The 20,115-nt window shown below is 40.2% G+C and overlaps 1 protein-coding gene across 3 annotated transcripts in view; it reads left to right on the forward strand.

Moving 5' to 3' along the window:
- The window catches only part of ADAMTSL1 (ADAMTS like 1), a 381,058-nt gene that overhangs the window by 285,145 nt on the left and 75,798 nt on the right, over window positions 1-20,115 (forward strand). For all 3 annotated transcript variants that reach the window (XM_079113153.1, XM_079113154.1, XM_079113152.1), the window contains 2 exons: window positions 939-1,066; window positions 19,564-19,692. In XM_079113153.1, coding sequence (XP_078969279.1) covers window positions 939-1,066; window positions 19,564-19,692 — 257 coding nt within the window. The remainder of the gene's footprint in view (window positions 1-938; window positions 1,067-19,563; window positions 19,693-20,115) is intronic.

Below are 20,115 nucleotides of genomic sequence, written 5' to 3' on the forward strand. Positions count from 1 at the left end.
GTTTTGTTTTTGGTGGTGGTGCTGGGTATTGAACCCAGGGCCTTATTCATGCCAGACAAGCACTCTACCAACTGAGCTATATCCTTAGCCCTAGAGTGGGTTTTGAAGTTTATTTTAGGCACTTATGATTTGATTCTTATAATTCTTTTTGGGTAAAAAACAGTATCTGATCTAGCCTCTAAGTTTCTGGAATTGTTTCTTCCTGACACAAAAGGGCAAGTTTTGCTTTCATTCTGCTGGACACGTTTGTTACAGAAGGCCCTGTGTATGGGAAATCAAAGCAGCAAATAAGACCTGAGTTTTGTGCCTCATAGTATTTATAGGCTAATGAAGCTCGTGTGTGTGTGTCTGTGTGTGTGTGTGTGTGTGTGTACAGGGACACAAATATATATGCATACACACACACACATATATACATATATTGAGAATTGAGAGGTACTTATACAATTTCTTTCAAATGCGTGCATCAGATCCTTTTGTCAAGATCCCACCCCAAACATTAACAGATGTCTCTTCCATATTTGGAACCCCTGCCTTCTTTCTACCCCTGAACCAAGCCCACTCTTCCTTCATAACTTTGCATTGTCCTGAGTAAGCCTTCCATAAATCTCTCTGCACCATCTTTTTCTACCATACTCTCTCATCCCTGATGTTATGTGGGTTATATGTATTCAGCACACATGTCATCTGCTTCAACTATTAGCATTTAGATAAAGTAATTAATAAGCTACAAAAGCAATCAAAAGCCTCCTGATTTGAGACTGCAATCAAAATTACACCAATTGAAGTAGCAAGAGTGCCTGGTTTCCTGAATGTTCCAAATGGTCATTTAGTAGTTTAAACAGAGTTCTAAAATACCTCGAGGTTCCTTCCTATCCTTCCAATGTTGAATACCAAAAGGAGTCTGCTGACTTGATATTTCTTTTCTCTTACTCCAGGATTCTTCTACAGCCAGATGATTCCTTACAGATCTTGGCACCAGTGGAAGCTGATGTGGGTTTCTATACTTGCAATGCCACGAATGCCCTAGGATACGACTCTGTCTCCATTGCTGTCACATTAGCAGGTAACCTGAAAATCCCCATTCAGTTCTGTTCAAAAGACTGCTGAGTGAGTGCTTACAATATGTCACACAGGCCCAGGGACACAAAGGTAAATAATGTGACCCAGACTCTGCCCTCAGGGAGTTTCTAATCCATAATCATAATAGAAGGGAAATGTGAGGTGGAATGAAGTGGGTGCTGTAACTGATAACTGAAAAGCATGCAGACAGTTCCTCCCAGCTGGGGGTCTTCAAGTTGGGGTGGGTAGAATTTTGATAAGCAGAAATGAGGAATATTTATTTATTTATTTATAATATTTATTCTGGACAAAGAAAACCATGAGCAACGGTGATATGTGCAAAGTACCTAGTGTGTCAGGAACACTAATTGTGAACTATGATCATTAAATGCTGTTTAGGGATCCTGTCATTTCTCCTTGTTCTGCTTGTTGCAAAAATGACTTTGAGACCTACAGATTGCTGGAATTCTGTGGTCATGGCTTGGAGCAGGAATGTTATTCCAGAGAACTTCACTCTGATTCTGCTTTACTTCACCCTCTGGCCCTAATGCACCTGCCAACACTTGTTCTTTATCTGTAGAGTTTAAACAAAACATTCTACACACAGGAACTAAAAAGCACTACAGCTCAAGACAGTGATCCCAAGTCTGTGGTCTCGTAGCAATGTACTTTAGTAAAATCTCTTTACATGGGACAAATCCATGCCCTTGAAACTAAAAGAGACTTTAAATACCAGCTGGACCAATGCCCTCATTTCTCAGAAGCCAGCCAACCCGAGGTCACACAGCTGCCCAGCTAGTGCTGGAGACAAGAGGGGAGCTGAGGTCTCCTAATGCTAGCCTATTTTTCTCTTCACTGCCTCACTGATCCTATCAAAATAGGATCCTTTCTCTTAGATCTGGGCCATACAGTCCTTGTGGCAGTGTGTCGCATGTGTTCATATTTATTCTTTTCAATCACTGCTCCCAGCAGATGATTCAGTAGATGCTAAAACAGTCAACATCACCCTACACTGACCTCATCCGTCTGTGCTGGGATTATGCTGTCACACTGTACTCCAATCACACATGCTACTCCCTTGCATATCTGTTTAGCAACAGTATTTCTGCCCCCATGACCTAAGGCTGATCTGGGAAGGGACCTTTAGCAGGCAGCTTTGCAGGGAAGATGAAAGTCAACAGTGAAGAAGGCAAGCTAAGGGGCTCTGGGGCGGATTAAAGACTGATATTATTAATGCCTGTTTTTTGGTGGATAAAACATTTGCTTTCCTTCTAATGTATTCCAGTTGCAATCTTTATTCTCCTCTTTATACAGAGTCCAGATGCTCAGCACTAATTTTGTTAAACCTCTTCTGCCATCCACCCTCCACCCTCCCACCTGCCTTAGCGAGGGCACTGCTGACTTCCTTCCAATTGCTGGCAAATAGTGGCCTTGCAGAATTAACTCTCTTGTTTATATTTATCCAGATACGGTTCAGCTCTGTCATAGACTAAATACCCTTTGTTCACCCGAATTTAATACAATTAATGGGAACCTGTCTGGAATTAAGCAAGGCAATTGTAACATCAGGCTTGTCTTCAGTTCTTTGAAGAAGAGCAATTGAAGCTGCCAACAGGTTCAAAGCCAGCAAAGAGAAACAGAGCGGCCAAAGAGGCACCAGGGAAGGGGAGGAGAGGGGCCAGCTGATGAAGTATGATCACCAACACCACACCCAGGACTTAGGGAGCCACATCCCTGTACTTGAGCTGCTGGGGTTTGTTCAGGTCTGCTGGCAAATCTGTCCAACAGCCCCTCTGATGGAAAGCTCAAAATGCATGCACAGCCTAAAGATCAGGTTTGTGTCTTTATCTGGGATTATCTTCCACACCTGCATGATGTTTACACTCACAGTGGGAAGTGACTCATCAGTTACTGTTCTGATAATACCCTCTGCCAAGTATTGTGGGACACACAGAAAAGAAATACAAAAAACCTGAGTTTTGTGTTCTGTGATGCTTACAGACTAGTAAAGGCAATTGATGGACACGTGACTACCTAACACTGAAAAATCTCTACAGTTTACTTTAAATGCATGCATCTGGATCCTGCTCAGTAATATGTAAGATAGAACCTAAATTTAGGGTGGGCAGGTGAATGTCAAGCATTTCTGGATTGATTACCAGTTAGACTGCTTATTAGCTTTGTGATCTCGAATAAAGTGCATAACCCCATTGTATCTCTGATCTCATCTGTAAAAATGAAAATACAATTTTGTAAGGTTGCTGCAAGGTTAAAGAAGATCATGGCTGTGAAAAAGTGCTAGCCAGTCACATCATTCTTAATAAATGTAGCTTCCTATTCTTTTTGTAGCTCTTCTAGAATGAAAGATGTTGAAAGCAGTTCTAAGACGTGAGAAACTTAAGTCCAAATCTGCTGCCATGTATTTTGCAGTTTAAATATTAACACTGATATATTCCAAACATAGATTTAGTTTGCTTGCAATCAAATCCTCATGGTAAATTTCAATTTTAAAGAAATCACTAAGCTTTTGCCTTGACTTTAGTATAAATATAGACCAAAGAGAAAAAAGTATTTTTGAGGCTCAAGATAATCAGGTGTCCCCATGATTTCATAAGGAAAGTATGGTCTTCGGTCTTCCAGTGCACCTGACCAGATTCAGGGATATTTGTTAATAAGATTCACAAGAGCAGGCATAGCATGGCAGTTAAGCCTGTAGGATCTGGAGCGGTGGGATGCAGGTATGAATCATGGCTCTGTCACTTCCTAAGCTGCGTAACCCTGAGCAACTTCTTTAAACTTTCTGACTTAGTTTCTTCATCTGTTAAATGTACCAGATCAGAGGGTTCTTATGGGGACTGATTGTACTCATTCATAAAAAATGCTGAGACTTCTGCCTGACATGTAGCAAACACTCCATATTCTTTAGATATTATTATTAGGAGAATGCATAAAGCCAAAGTCAACTTACAGCAGGAGAGAACAGTGCTTCAGAACAGCTTTCTCTCCATGTCCCAGTGGCAACTAGGAAAGCTGACTTAGCCATCTGGAAAGTACTTGGAGCACTTGGATTCAAAGCAAGGGAGTTGACTTGTGATGAGAGCCACAGGGAGAGAGGCCTCATGAACTCTCACTGGCCCACAGTGAGACCTTTCCCATTGGGTTTGCCCATCAGGCCCCAGCTGCAATGTGCTGCAGATTCTGCCTCTCAGACTCATTTTACTTTCAGCACTTACTCACTACACAATTTAACTTTAAACACAAAAATACTATTTAGTTTCAGACACACTAATCCCATCAAACCTTCCTTGCTCTGCATTGTTTGGGCCTGCAAAATATTGTCTTTAGTATCTTTTGCTTCTCTCCAAATTCATCCACTGTGTGTTGAGTTTCTTTTCTGAGTCTCAGATTCAAGACCCCTTGCTGGAGATGGTACAGCCATCTATCTACCTCCGTGGTACAGCCCAGGAAATGCACAGCACACGTGTAGCCCCTGTGGCACACAATGCCTCTCTCCTGAGTGTACTTAAGTGAATGTCTGTTTCACTGCTCAGAGTGTAGTTGAGAGGGCCTACAGTGGAGGGCAGGAATTATAAAACTATCACCAATATGTCACAGACCTAACATTTTGAGTATGGATTATTGTGTCCAGACATAAATCTGGCTGAGTAAAGAGGAGTTTCTGATGTGTTCAGAGATTGGAGTGCCATCTTAGCCAGTTATATGTAGTACTCAGCCATGTTGCTCAGAAACCTTCCAAATCCGAATGGCATAGGCAGTGTTTTGAAGCAAAGCAGTAGTTTCCTGGTAAATTGCTTCAGCCTGGATCAGAGGTTAGCTCCACTTACCAGTGCAGACGAGGGCCTCTCCAGGTGTAGACTACTGATGAAGTCATAGCCAGAAGGGAAATGCTTTCGGTCGTAACTGATTTTATAAGATCACAAAAGAGATACTGTAAGGCCTGCCTGACATCATCAATGGAAAATGAGAAGAAGATGAGGGCTGAGTGTATCTTTCATTGAAAGGAGAGAACACAGATGAGCTCATCTGAGCTTTTAACAGGAAGGGAGAGAGAGAAGACTTCTTTCCTGGAATGTTTTTCTTTTCTTTTCTTTTCTTTTCTCTCCTTCCCCTCCCCTCCTCCCCTCCCCTTCCTCCTCTTCCTCCCCCTTCCCCTCCTCCCCTCCCCTCCTCCTCTTCCTCCCCCTCCTCCCCTCCCCCTCCTCCTCTTCCTCTTTCTCCTCCTCCTCCTCATCCTCCTCCTCTTCTTCCTCCTCTTCTTCTTCTCTTCCTCCTCCTTCTCCTCCTCCTCCTCCTTCTTCTTCTTCTCCTGTGTGTGTGCGTGTGTGTGTGTATGTGTGTGTGAGAAAGAGAGAGAGAGAGAGAGAGAGAGAGATATGAATAGTTAATACTTTAGCAATTAACAAAGAGATCAAAGACCTCATTGGGAACATATAAAGAAAAGGTGTTTTTTGAAATTCTTCCTATCTGCCACTCTCCATCATGATTTAGTAAGCAATAAAAGGCAAACCATTGTGTATGCTTTTCATAATATGTCATTTCAAATTGGCATTTCTGAATTTTTCATCCAGCATTCTATTAACAAGAGGTGAGTTTTCTTCATAGAGGGCTAGTTTCAGAGAGGGCCCTGGTACCAGTGGCAAAGGCTAACAAAAGAAAATTGTTCCAGTGCATTAGATAAAAGGGAAACATCGAGAGGTTTGACTGCATTCCTGATGTTACTCTGAGTCATGTGGTAATCATCATTGACTGAATGAAGCTACCATCCAGGGGACCTCATTACTGATATTATATTGAATAGCCAAAGGCCCATAAGTCTTCCTCAAGTACTGAAGTTTGGAATGTCCACCAGTGACCCCAAGCATTTAGAGAACTTACATAAATAGATGCGAGTACAGCAGGAAAGTCAAACTTACTCAGCTCCCCAGTGGACTGGAGGACATGAGGGAGTACAGTGGCCCAAGCAAACCCCTCTCAATCCCAGAAAAGAAGCTCCTACATATACCCAAGGGGATACAGAGAGGCTGGATGGTCAGACAGGTAGTGGGATGTGTGCCCTGGTTAGTGGTTTCTAAAGAAGACTGCAGCATCATATGACTGTACCCAAGCATGGGGCCCTGGTCTAGAACTCCACAAGAACACACAAAAGAAGTCATGAGACAAACACTTGCTGCCTTGTTCTGCTGGGGGATCATCTACTTCAACTAATAATTACAAGAGGTAATGGCAGAAAACTGAGTAACCTGACACACTGGCACCAAAAAAAAAAAAAAAAAAAAAAAAAAAAAAAAAAAATATATATATATATATATATATATATATATGGAGAGAAAGAGAGAGAGAGGGGAGAGGTGTCTCAGGCATTCTTATATATATAAAAGTCCTATGGCCAGGAATGTTCAGGAAAAGGCTAAACCCTACTCATTTCTTTAGGTCCTAAGGGTCCTGCAGTATTTACACTGAAGACACACTAGCTAAACAGAATTTCAAAGAAATTCTAACAACTCCTCATTTTTTGTGCAAGATAATCAGAGAATTTCAAAGAAATTCTAACAACTCCTCATTTTTTGTGCAAGATTATCAGAGGTCACAATATTGACCCTGAATGACCAACAAAATATTAAAACTGTTTTTTCATCTGTCTTGAGATATAATTTGTATATCATAAAAGCTGCCCATTGTGAGTGTGCAATTCAAAGATTTATTTAACATATTTATGTGACTTTGTCAGCATCACTACAACCTAGTGTTTTTTGACAGCTTCATTGAGTATAATTTATGTAACTTACTATGCCCCCACTTAGAGGACACAGTGCAATGCCTTTTAGTATATTCAGGGTTGCACATCTGTTCATCACCACACTTAATTTTAGAACACATTGTTATTATCCCCCAAACAAATGCTACACCACTTAGCTATGATTCCCCAGTCAGCTATGACCCCCTCATCTCCCCCAGCCCTAAGCAAACACTAATATACCAGTATCTCTATAAATCTCCCTATTCTGAATATTTCATTTCATATAGTACATGGTCCTTTACTACTGACATATTTCACTTAATGTTTTCAAGATTCATCCATGTTGTAGCTTGTATGCTACAATTCTTATAGAATAGTGTTTCTCTTTAGGGTAGAATAATGGTCCATTTTTTGGATGCACCATCTTTTCTTCATCTCTTCATTGGATGATAGATACTTGAATTATTTTCTACTTTTTGGTTATTATGAGTAATGGTGCTATAAAGATTCATGTACAAGTTCTTGTGTGGACATAAGCTTCCTTTCTTTTTGGTATATGTACCTAAGGGTAGAATTACTCAGTTGTGTGGTACGTTCACGTTTAACTTTTTAAGAAACTGCTGGCTCTTCCAAAATGGACACACCCTTTTACATTTCCATCAGCAATGTGTGAGGGTCCCAGTATCCCTACCTCCTCACCAACATTTATTATCTATCACTTTTGTTACCACTATCCTCATGATTGTGAAGTGATTTTCATGGTGATTTCTAACTTATATTTCCATAATGGCTAGTGACCTGGCAAATCATATGATCATTTATATATCTTCTTTATTGTTGTGATAACTTTGGTGATATAGACAGTGTATATGGTCTGTATATTAGTTTTCTATTGTTGCCATAACAGATTACCACATACTTAAGCTTAAAACAATACAAATATATTATCTTACTTTTCTATATATCAGAAGACTGGTACTGGCTGAAATCAAGATGTTGACTGGTTGTATTCCTTTCTAAAGGCTATAGTGGAGAATCCTTTTCTTACTCATTCAAGTTGTTGGCACAACTTGGTTCCCTGAAACCTAAGTTGGTGATCCTGTTTTCTTGCTGGCTATAAACTAAGTGCCATTCCCAGCTTCTGGAAGCCACTGAATTCTTTGGCTCTTAGTCCCTTTCCTCCATTTTTAAGTCAGCAATGGTGAATTGAGTCCTTCTCATGTTCCCTCTTCTGACATTCTTTTTCTCCGTCTTCTGCTTAAAATAGCTCAAGTGATAAGACTGAGCCCTCTAGATAGCTGAGGATAATCTCTTTATTCTTAGTTCAACTGATTAGCAACCTTAATTTCATCCACAACTTTAATTCCCTTTCAGCATTTAACAGGTTCCAGGATTAAGAAGAACATGGACATCTTTGTGAGGTCATATTCTATCTGTCATACCCTGTCAAAAGGACACAGTTCATTTTCATCTCACTGGTGCCAAAGGAAAAAAAAACAACAACAAATCAATGTTGCTAGACCTTCCAGTTTTTCCAGAGAAGCCAAAACCAAAAATATTTTTTAAACAATTTGTTTTTTTTAATCTTCCTATTTTTAACTGAACCCAACCAATTCAAATTTTTAAAAGATTTTTGGTGTAAACTATGTCTGTGCTCTGAACAAAGCCTGGAACCTACCAGTACCCTCTAGGCTTTCTACTTTCTATATCTCTGCTTATATAACACTTTATTTCTTAGAGATTAAGTATTACTGGAGAATTATCTCAATTTATTCAATTAGATTACACCAAATGAAACCATGCAATGGTTTGGATAAGAGAAAAACATTTATTTTTTACTATTACTAAAAAAGGAAGCTTACTATAATAATAGAATAAGATTCTAGGGAATGTATTTGCCTCTTACCAAATTTAGGAAGGATTCAGAACTATAAACCTATTTCCTGATTGTAAACAGAGAAGATTTAAATAGATGCACTCTTGGGTCTCTGTTAGACCTAAGAGTTCTATGAGTCTCTTACATACAAAGGACAACCATGCCACCTACCAGTACCAACTATAAACTCCTCTTACCTGAAATTCTAACATTGAAAATTGGCTCCATTTATCATTTGGGAAACAGAAGCCTAGATAACAAAGGAAAAGTACAGCTTTTGGAAAAAAACTGATGAGAGGAAGAGTTCTCTGAGGACCGAAGTTAAAAGAGTTGACTGAAAACTCCAATGCTAGCTCAGGGAACAGAAAATGGAAGTGAAAGATATTTTCTAAGAAAGGTAGCAGGACAACAAGGAGTTAAGTCCTGAGCTACTCAATGTGAAAGGCACTTGGAAGGAGAATCAGACTATTATTCCAGATTATTATCCTTGACAAAGCAACACTTGTTGAAATTGCCAAGTAGCAAGATCCTGAAAAGTTTCTGGCCAGTAAGGCATGGTAACTGGACATGAATAAGAAGTATTGATTATTATGAATGTCAGGTGTGTAAGATGTTGTTGATAAGGACTGATCTTGGTCCCTCTACCTTAATTCACAAGTCTTAAATTCTTCAACTGAGAATTCTCTTTTCAGGGAGTTTTGAAGGTTTAATTCCAGTGGTTCTTGCAAAAGACCTCTGAGGGCTGCAGTGAAAACTGAGGCTAGCATTTCTTAAGACAGGACTTTGACATACTCATTACAAGTTGGTAATTATTCATTTGTTAAATCTGGAGTAAACATAATTTGCTTAATTTTAGGTGTTGAAAGTATGTGAAATTTATAACACTTTGTTGCTCTGTCTAAATTCTGCTGTAAACTCAAATATTTAAATTAGAAGGCCCCACTATCTTCTTCACCTTTCCCTTGAATTGAGACTTGGCTCTGCCATGGATATCACAGCTGTCTTCCCAAATGGTCTCACAGGTGTACCAGAGAGGCAGCCTAGCATCTGTAGGTAAGTAGCTTCTGTGTAAATAGGGATTCTTTGACATCTCCAATCTGGCCAGCTCCAGTGACTTCCAAGCTTTTGACATTGTTCAGGTACTGATGCCACTTTAGGGAGAATCCATCATGTTTAAGTCATATCTTTGAATTTTACTGAAACCCTTAGAGTTCTTCAGAATAGAAGCAGGCTAGTTCCTTCTCACTGACAGACTTGTCCTCTCTCATCTGTCCTCTTCCTTTCTTTCCCTTAAACTTTTCCTTTCTGTGTGTTTTCTCATTTGACCAAAAGTTCCCAGCTCTGCTCTTCATACTGTCTTCTTTGTATTATAGTAGAGATAATGCTGATGATGGCAATATTTAGTGGAACTTTGTGCTGTTCCAAGGCACTTTTCCAATAGCTTTACATTGACCTAGCATTTATTAACATATTCTTCTCAGCAACCATAGATGTAGAAAACTAAGGTGCAGTGAGATGAAATGCCTTGCCTAAGTGTATAACTAAAGGATTAGTTATACACTGATGGAATCCAGACTCCTGAGGTGCAGGCTGTCACTTCTTATGCCTGTGTCTACTGCAGGCATCAGTAGTAGTTCATTTTGCATTTTTTCTACTCATTCCTGATGCACATAACCAAAATCCATATCCAAAGAGTACTCTAGAAAGATTTTACCCATTACCAGATTTGGTTTCAGATCTCCAACTGACTTGCCATTGATTTGGCCTCTCTGGAGCACTCAGTCTTCAAACCTCTCCTGCAGTTCTTGTTTCTGTCATTGTTTATTTTCCCAATCATCTGTAACAAGTCTCTTTTCTCAAAAATGAACACACGTGCACACTTCCTGGCCCAAGCTGCCGCTAGATGAAAAGTAAGAGTCTGAAGTCTTTGAAGTATAATTCACTTTTGATGCAAAGGATAGGGGAAAATCACTTTCAAATGACATTTGTGACCCATAATGTTGAAAGAAGACACATTTGATTCATTCAGTGAGTCAACAAATATTAATTGGCACTTGCCAACAGCTGTAACAAACAAGCCTATAAATATATGATAGCTGATACTGTTTATTTCTTGCTCATACAAAAATCTAAACCAGAGATTTGCACAAGAGAGTTTTGTAGTTTGGGCCAAAAAGTGGCATTCTCCACTTCTATTCCTATTGCATCTGCTAGAACTCAGTCCTGTGCTGCTGTCTAACTGCAGAGAGACTGGGAAATGATCTATCTGTGTACCCAGGAAGAAGAGGAAAAGGCTTTGGTTCATAGCAACTCAGTCTCTGTCATAAGTTTGAAAATGGAAGGCAAACAGTTTATTAGAGAGGCCTGGAACACAGCTCTGAGGGAAAAAAAAGTTACTTACAATTCTCTCTGCCATTGGCTTCACTTAAAAAACAAACCTTCCATCTCCTCTGGCTCCTCTCTCAGTCACCTTTACACTGGGCCAAGCAGATTTTCAAGCACATATGTCCATCTTTTTTTCCCAGTGGATTTAATTTGAACCGGAATTGCACGTAAGGGAAAGTGGCCTGAGCTGGATCCTAGTCCATGCAGAGGAAAATGTTTCTGGGCTGTAACTCCCAGGGCTGCCCATCTGTCCTTGCCTGTCTCCAGAGGCCCTGTTCCTTGGAAGCAGGGCATGCCTGCTTTGCAGACTCCTCTGTTTTAATGGGATCATGAGTTTGCTGTCCTTCCTGGGTAGTCTTCACATCCATGGATGCTGACACACACCTAGGCTTGCTCTTTGTGCAGAGGATGTCCTTGCACACCTGGAAGCCCCCATTTCCCCTTTTTTTACTTCTATGGAGAACCTCAGTCCAAAAGCCAAGGGTCATGCTGTGATCTAGAGGAATTGAGCAAGGATTCTCCCAATGCTTCTGTTTCTGTGTCTAACTCTCTCAAAGGAGTTGATTCCTCAGACTAGGCCTGACAAATTGAAATGTTTGCCTTTATCTCCATTTTTTACATTTTTTTCTTAAATTGATGCAGATGTAAAACTTGGCCTATTCTTCTGTGGATAGCTCTCATCCAACTATAAAATAAGTAATTTTACAGATTAAATGAAGGAATAATCTGTCAACTCTATCAATATTCCATAAATTATCACAAATTTAATCCTTAGCCCAATGCCAACTTGCTAAAACTGAATGGCTACTTGCAGCATGTCCATGGCACTGACCTATGAGGAGCAGTCTTGCTCCTGAGGACTCTGCCATGGTGACTTTGCTCCTGTGGCACTTTTTCTGTTTTGGCTACTCTGAAGGACTTTTTGGTACAGTGTACCATGATTATTTTTTAGTGTTCTCTTAGCACAGACATATGGCTTATCATTTCACTTCTTTTCCAACTCTTCACTCTTTTCTGCTTAAATTCTATAATTAAACTAGTTCTTGTTCATATCAACATGATCATAATCACACACACACAGGTGCTGGCATCCATGGCAGTCCTCATAAACCAATCCTCAATTGCCAGGTGATCATGTGACCTCGAATGGGCTGATGTTGAAATTTATTTTTTCAGTTGAACTTTGGATTAAGAGTTCCAACTTGAAGAAGAATTCTAATAGAGAACTAGTGATATCTCAGAAGAAATTCCTTGCCAGGAAACAAAAGAACCAGTTAAACAAAATTGAGATAGAGCCATGCACAGAACTGGAAACCTGGCCATGTATCAGCATCACCCAGGAGCTTGTTCCAAACAGAGACTGCAGATTCCACCTCCACCTGAGATTCAGATGTAGTATATCTAGATTGAAACTGAAAAACATATATAAATATTTCTCTAAAAGATGTGAGAGGATTGATTGGAAGCAATGTTTCCATTATAAATTTTTTTGATTGTAAATACCTGAGTAATCTCATGCTTTGTCTTAACAATGGCTCATGGAGGGCACAGGAACATATAAGTGGGCTGTGCTAACGACGACACCTCTACTGACAGGAAAGAAGGCCATTACTTTTCAGCAAAAGCGCAACATAATTAATTAAGGGCTGGATTTAATTCAGGGACATTTGAATTTTATAGCTATACACTTGCAGCTATAAAAACCACCTTTATTATTAAAATTCCTGTAGGAAAAATAACTTGGTAATTGTGAGTCTAAAACTCTGGTCCCTAACCTCATTTCCCCATTGGTGCAGTTGTTTTTACAACGCAATGAGGCGACTCTTGTGTTGGTGAAGGACAGGTTATGTTTTTAACAAGTGCCCTGGGGATTCAGAGGCAGCCAGTCTGCAGACAAGGATCTGGGACCCGCTGTAGCAAGCACTAGCTTCTAGGTCAAAGATCTGGTGTCCAGTTCAGGCTTATTATTTACTAGCTCTGTGGTTTTGGACAACCCATGGAGACTTTTTGAGCTTAAGTTGCTCATCGATATAGAAGATAATGTTTTACCTGCCTCTCCTCAGCATTGCCATGGGGCAAGGGATGGGGGGAATCCAGAAAATGCCCATCACACACCATATACATTCTTTCATTGAATAGATATTCATTAAGAACCTAGCATGTTCTAGGACTAGATAGCAGGCATGACGAAGAGGGCAAGATCATGTAATCTCCCTGCTCTTCTGAAGATTACATGATGAGGTACAGTGGGGGAAGAGGGTGTAGAGGACACACAGTGACATTTCTGATACATGTAGTCTTATCAAAAAAAGTAAGTTGTCATTGACATACATCTGTGCCAGAGCAGGGAGCATGCATTAAGGGGAGCAGTTGGGAAAAGTCATCAAAGATCTGAATGATCAGAAGAAGAGAGCCATGTAGACATCTGTAGGTGGAGGATGTCAGAGACAGGAAAGAAAAACAAGCTGCTGGGTTGGAGAAGAGGAGGAAGGCTGGAGTGCCTGGGCACAGTGGTTAACAGGGAGTGTGGTCTCAGTGAGATAGGGAGGCAGGTTGCGGGACCATATTGTGTAGGGGATGGTTGGTCATAGAAAGGAACTAGAAATTTTGTTCTGATGGCCCTGAGAAACACTGGAAAATTTGAGCAGAAAAGCAATGTAACGTGATTCACAATTCAGGATGCCACTCTGGCTGTCACAGGAAAAGGCTATAGCGCAGCCAGAATGGGAACCAAGAAGACCAGGCAGGCCATGCAGTTGTCCCACCAGAGCTGATGGTGGCATTAAATTATATCCCAGAGATGCAGCTTAGATATAGTGTAGATTTGAAGGTAAAGTTGGGTATCTTCCTAAGGTAGAGCTGGGAGGGAAGGTAAGTATGCCAATAGAAACTCAGTGCTACTCCATCTGCTTTCTCCCGTTATTGTCCTGCATTTGACACAGCATAGTAGTACTGAATTCCTCATCCTCCCTTCACATCATATATAATCTCATATGTGTGGAAGATGGGCAAAGTGAGGGAATAGGCCCCAGACAGCCATCGTGGACATGGGGAGCCCATGAACACCCACAGGTGAGCACTCTTATGCAAGTTTCCACCTTAAACACAGTTCTGATGAGTTTGGTGACCTACACCTGCAAGATAATAAAAAATGGGCAAAGAGGAGAAAGAGGGACAGCTTCTAACAGGAGGCTATATGGCCACACAGGAGAAATAAAGAATGCATAGATAAGGGAGACAACAAAAAGTATTAAAAGCAGGTGTAAGACTCCAAAGCGCATTTCTAAGTTTATGTTTCCTCCCACATTGAAAGAAGGCAGAGAAGAGTGGATACCATTGTAGAACGTCCCACCTAGAAAATCGTTAAAACAAAATTAAATCCATTTGACTTACAAAAGATTAAACTTGAGCTATATGAAATGATCTCATGTGGACCCTGATTTCCCCAAAGTGCTCAGTAAATGAATCTTTTCATTGTATTTTATGGTTGTGTGTGTGAAGTGCTGTATTTTCTACCCAGTTGATAAAAGCCTATTAAAACGTAACGTGCACAGAACTTCTACTTTTGGGAAGATAACCTAGATGGCTTAATTGTACTTTTTCCTATTCTTCCCATTAAGTACAACGAAAAACCCTGAACATTACATACAAAACACACATAAGAAGATTGCAAAGTAGAGAGAAGAAAGCAGATTGGCTAGGGACACTAGAAACTAAGTAACAGTTCACACAACTCACATAATTGCAAATTTGTTGAGCTTTCTTTTTGCCTCATAAATCCCAAATCTGGAGCTGAAGAAGCTGGCCAGTGTGTACTAGAAAGCCCTGACTGAAAAAAAGCTCAATGTTTCCAACTAAAGGATCAGGAAAGGGGCAGCATGGCAACACAGAAAATGCTTAGAAAATACTGGTCTTCTCTGGTCAAGCACCAGGGAAAACACTGAGACCCACCAGCATACACTAGCAAAGGCTAAGTAGGGAGCCTCAACCTCCCCTTTGGACAGACTGAAATAGGAACACCCATGGAGGTGGTGGCAGGAAGGGGAAAGATGCTCATCAAGGTGTAATGTGAACCCCACATGGGGAACCTGGAGTTCCACCTTTGCTCTCCAGTACCCTCTTTCCCAGGTCAACTGGATAGTGATAGAGAACCCTACTGGGGAATCAGGGCTTTTACCACATCCCAGGGGGTGTCAGTGAAGACCAGTGGGAAGCCAGAGCTCCCACTTCTGCCCTGCAGTAATGAGAAGCCCCTCACTTGAGTAACAAAGGAAGTTAATTGGAGAACCCGGACTTCTACCTCCTCTGGATGGTAATGAGGTAGTACCTTCCTGTTGCCATGCCTAAGTGGTTTCAGAAAAGGCCAGTTGAAACAGGCTTAAATAAGACCCAGAGTCATGTAACATAATACAGAAATCCCCAGGTTACAAGTGAAAATCACTCAGCATTCAAAAACCTACTTTCATTACCCTTGTTCAACACAGTGCCAGAAGATCTATCCAGTGCAATAATGCAAGAAAAGGAAATAAGAGGCAAACTGATTGGAAAGGAAAAAAATTAAACTTGACCCTATTGGCAGATGAAAGGGTTGTCTACATACAAAATCTCTAGGAACCTACACATACACACACAGAATGTTCTAGAACTAATATGTAAATTCAACAAAGTCACAGGTTATACAAAAAGCATTAGCTCAGTGGTAAAACACTTGCCTGGTATGTGTGAGGCATTGGGTTCAATCCTCAGCACCACATAAAAAAATAAACAAAATAAAGGCATTCTGTCCATCTTAAACTCCAAAAAAATTTTTTTAAAAGGCAACTTTACTTCTAAACATCAGTAATTGACATTGAAATTACAATACAATGCCATTTACCATCCCTCAAAAGAAAAACAATTAGATATAAATCTGACAAAAAATTAAAAAAAAACTTATTCCTAGAAATTGCAAAGCACCAATAAAAGAAACTAAAAAGATCTAAATTAAAGGAGAAATATAGATATACAGTGTTCTGCAGAATGGAAAATTTAACAAAGGTCAGTTTTTCCCTAATTTATATACTGGCTTAATAGAACTCCTCTCAAAATCCTAGTAAGATTTTATAGATGAGGACAAGATTTTATCAATGAGGACAATGTATATAAAAGGACAAAGGAACTAGAATAGTAGAGAAGAATAAAGAACATATAAAGAACTAAAAAAACTCAACACCATAACCCAGTTAATAAATGGGCAAATGAATTAAACATACTTCTCCAAAGAAGAATTATAAATGACTAACAAATACATGAAAAAAATGTTCAACATCATTAGCAATTAAGGAAATGCATGTCAAAACTACATTGAGATTTCATCTCACACGAGTCAGAAAGGCAGTCATCAAGAATACAAATAATACTCTCTTGCTTTTCTCTCCTACACACTTGCTTACCTTCTCCTCCTCGCTTTTCACACTCTCTCTAGCATGCGCCTTTTCTCTTTCCATTTCTTTTCCTCTCATTTTCTCTCTTACCCTGCAGGGAGACACTCTGTTTGCTTAATATACCCTCTTATGTGATTTCCTGTGTCCAGCGTGGTTTTCGTGGGATTCCTTACATTGGTGCCGCCACTCTGGATGGGTCCTTCCACTGTCTCTTAAGAGAGTGGAACCCCATCTGAGCCCCAGTGCCCCCGGACACAGCTCTGTCTTCCATTCTGCCCAGACGCTCTGCTCTGCATCCATCACAGGACTTCAGATTGAAGCACCCATCCCCAGATGCCTTTACAACCTGCTCTTCCCCAACCAGACTTCTACCACAGACCCCTCGATTGACTGGATTTCTAAAAAAGGAACTCTGAACTGCTTGCCCCACGCTGCCCCCTTCCAGCTCAAAGAAGCCAGAGCAGTCATCAACCCCCTTTCCTACAGCAGTAAAGGAGTTCCTAAAATTATAGGGGTGAATGAAGCCAGACTTGGGGACAGGGAATTAGTGTAGAAATAGGGGATCAGTCAAATCGAGGAAATGAAGTCCTTGAAAACCATCTGCCTTTGGAAGTCTGGAAGGAGAATGAACTTTTTACATCTCACCTGCAAAACCAGCCCCAGTCACTTCGGCAGGAAGGAGAGAGAAGCCTTCAGAAAGAACTGGAGAACAGAAGATTTTCTTATAAAAACGGAAACAGGGGGAATGTAATGTACAAAGCTGCTCTCCCCACCCTTTCCATTGCAGCCATTGCCCCACCTCCCAACTACTTGTCAGTCTGTGAACATCCTAGCTAGCTATTGGTTCATCAGTCAGCTTGCAAGTATCCTTCTCCATTATTGGTCCCCTGTTAGCCCAGTAGAATTCAACTGCTTCACAGTAGCTACCCTGCCATCTTTTCTCTCCTACACACTTGCTTACTTTCTCCTCCTCACTTTTCACGCTCTCTAGCATGCACCCTTTCTCTTTCCCTTTCTTTTCCTCTCATTTTCTCTCTTACCCTGCAGGGAGACACTCTGTTTGCTTAATAAACCCTCTTATGTGGGAAAAAAAAAAAAAGAATACAAATAATAAATGCTGGGGAGAATATGGAGCAAAAGGAACACTTTACACTGTTGGTGAGACTGTAAATTAATACAACTGATATGGAAATCAATATGAAGGTCCCTTAAAAACTAGGAATGGAACCACCATATGACCCAGCTATACTGCTCCCCAGTATCCTAAAGAATTAAAATCATCATACTGTAATGATACAGGCATACCCATGTTTATAGCAGCACAATTCACACTAGCCAAACTCTGAAACCAACCTAGATGTCTATCAACAGATGAATGGATAAGGAAATTGTGTGTGTCTGTATGTACAGAGACACACAAGGGAGTTTTATTCAGCCATAAAGAACAATGAAATTATATCATTTGCAGGAAAATGGATGGAACTAGAGACATTATGTTGAGTAAAATAAGCCAAACTCAGAAGGTCAAGGGTCACATGTTTTCCCTCATATATGGAACCTAGAGAGGAAAAAGGAAAAGAAAGGCAGGGCAATCTCGTGGAAGTCAAAGATCGGTCAGTAGAAGAAAGGGACCAGAGGGGGAGGGAGAGGAGAGAGGGGAGGAGCGATGGGGAGTGATGTAGGCCAATCATATTGTTATGTTGTATGCATGGGAAATATGTAACAGATCTCATCATTATGTACAACTATAATGCACCCATAAAAGTGGGAAAAAATAATAACAAAAGGGAAAAACTACAAATTGGGAGAATGTGCTTGCAAGCCACATATCTGATAAAGGAATATTATCTAGATTATAAAAACCTTTAAAATCCAACAGTAAAACTCTAATTAGAAAATGTTTAAATGACATTAATACACATTTCAGCAGAGGACATACATATGACAAATAAGAACATAAAATATATTCTGTGGCACAAACCATTAGGGAAATGCAAATTAAGACTACAATCGATATCAGCATATACATTTCAGAATGAATGAAGTTAAAAACTAGTGACAGCATCAACTGCTATCAAGGAAGTAGAGAAATTGAATAACTAGCACATTGCTTGTGGTAGGTGAAGTGGCATAGCCACTCTGACAAATGATTCAGCAATTTCTTTAAAAAGATGGATTATGTAATTGCCATTTGACCTAGAAATTTCAGTCCTTCCTAAGCCTTTATGCCAGAGAAATGAAAACCTGTTCCCACAGAAACCTGTACCAGAATGTTTATAGCAGCTTTATTAGTAACAGTCAAAAACTGGAAGCAACCCAGAAGTCCTTCAGCAGATGAATGATAACTAACTGTAGTGCATCCATGTCGTGGACTATTACTCGGCAATAAAAAGGAACAAAACATTGGTGCATTACAACCACGATACCACGTGAGACCTAGATGAATTTTCAGAGAATTTTTCTGACTAAAAAAAAAATTCAATCACAATAATTACATACTATACAATTCCATTTATATAACCCTATTGAAATGATAAAATTATGGACTAGAGACCATATTAATGTATGCCAAAGAATTAAAGAGGGACTGGAGACATCATGAGGGATCCTTGTAAATGATGGGTATGCTCTATAGATTAACCTTATCAATACAATATTGAGATCGTGATATTATACTCTGGTTTTGTAAGATGTTCGTATTAGGGGAAGCTGGGCAAGGCGGCACAGGATTGCCCTGTATTATTTCTTATAACTGCATATGATTTGACAATTTTCTCAAAAAGTTTTAAAAAATAAGCCCTAAAAATGTAACTTACAGGGTCATTTATTAATTTAATGATTAAAATGCATAAATCATCCCAACTTTTGTACCATGCTCTATCTTTAGACTCTTCAACCTTTGTTCTTTTTCTGACAGCTCCGTGGAAGGCTGGTCAGTGGGGGGGTTGATGGTTTATCTTGTGCAAAGACAATTTTCATCGTTGGTTAGCTTGTGTTTCAAGGAAATGCCCCACGGCCACACCCGTCATGTGACACCTCACACTCTTTCCCATCTTCAGGAAAGCCGCTGGTGAAAGCATCACGAATGACCGTGGTCAACACAGAGAAGCCTGCAGTCACCGTGGACATAGGAAGCACCGTCAAAACAGTGAGGGGAGCAAACGTGACAATTAACTGCCAAGTCGCAGGTGAGAAATTCATTCCTGTACTCAATCATTCAAATTAACGGCGTCCTGTGGAAGGCTGGGGAATACGGAGACAAATGAGACACAAATCCTGCTGTGGGGACTCAATCCTGGTAGGAAAGCCAAAGCAGGAACCTCAGTTACTCAGAAAGTGCAAAGTGCTATGGATGTTTAGGGAAGAGAAGGATAATTCTGTCTGGGACAGACAAGGTAAAAGAGATGGTAGGGGTTTTTATTAATATTATTTTAAGACACATCATATACATTTATGGGGTACAGAGTGATGCTTATAGTCCTAGGCGATTGAATCGAGCTAATTAACATGCTCATCAGCTTGCTGACCTCTCATTTGAGGCGATTTGGTTTTGGTTTTCACTCTTCAACTGATGGGACACAAACATGTGAAGATGAGGCCAAAGGTGCGGG

This window comes from Sciurus vulgaris (genome assembly GCF_902686455.1).
Source record: "Sciurus vulgaris genome assembly, chromosome: 15".
NCBI lineage: Eukaryota > Metazoa > Chordata > Mammalia > Rodentia > Sciuridae > Sciurus > Sciurus vulgaris.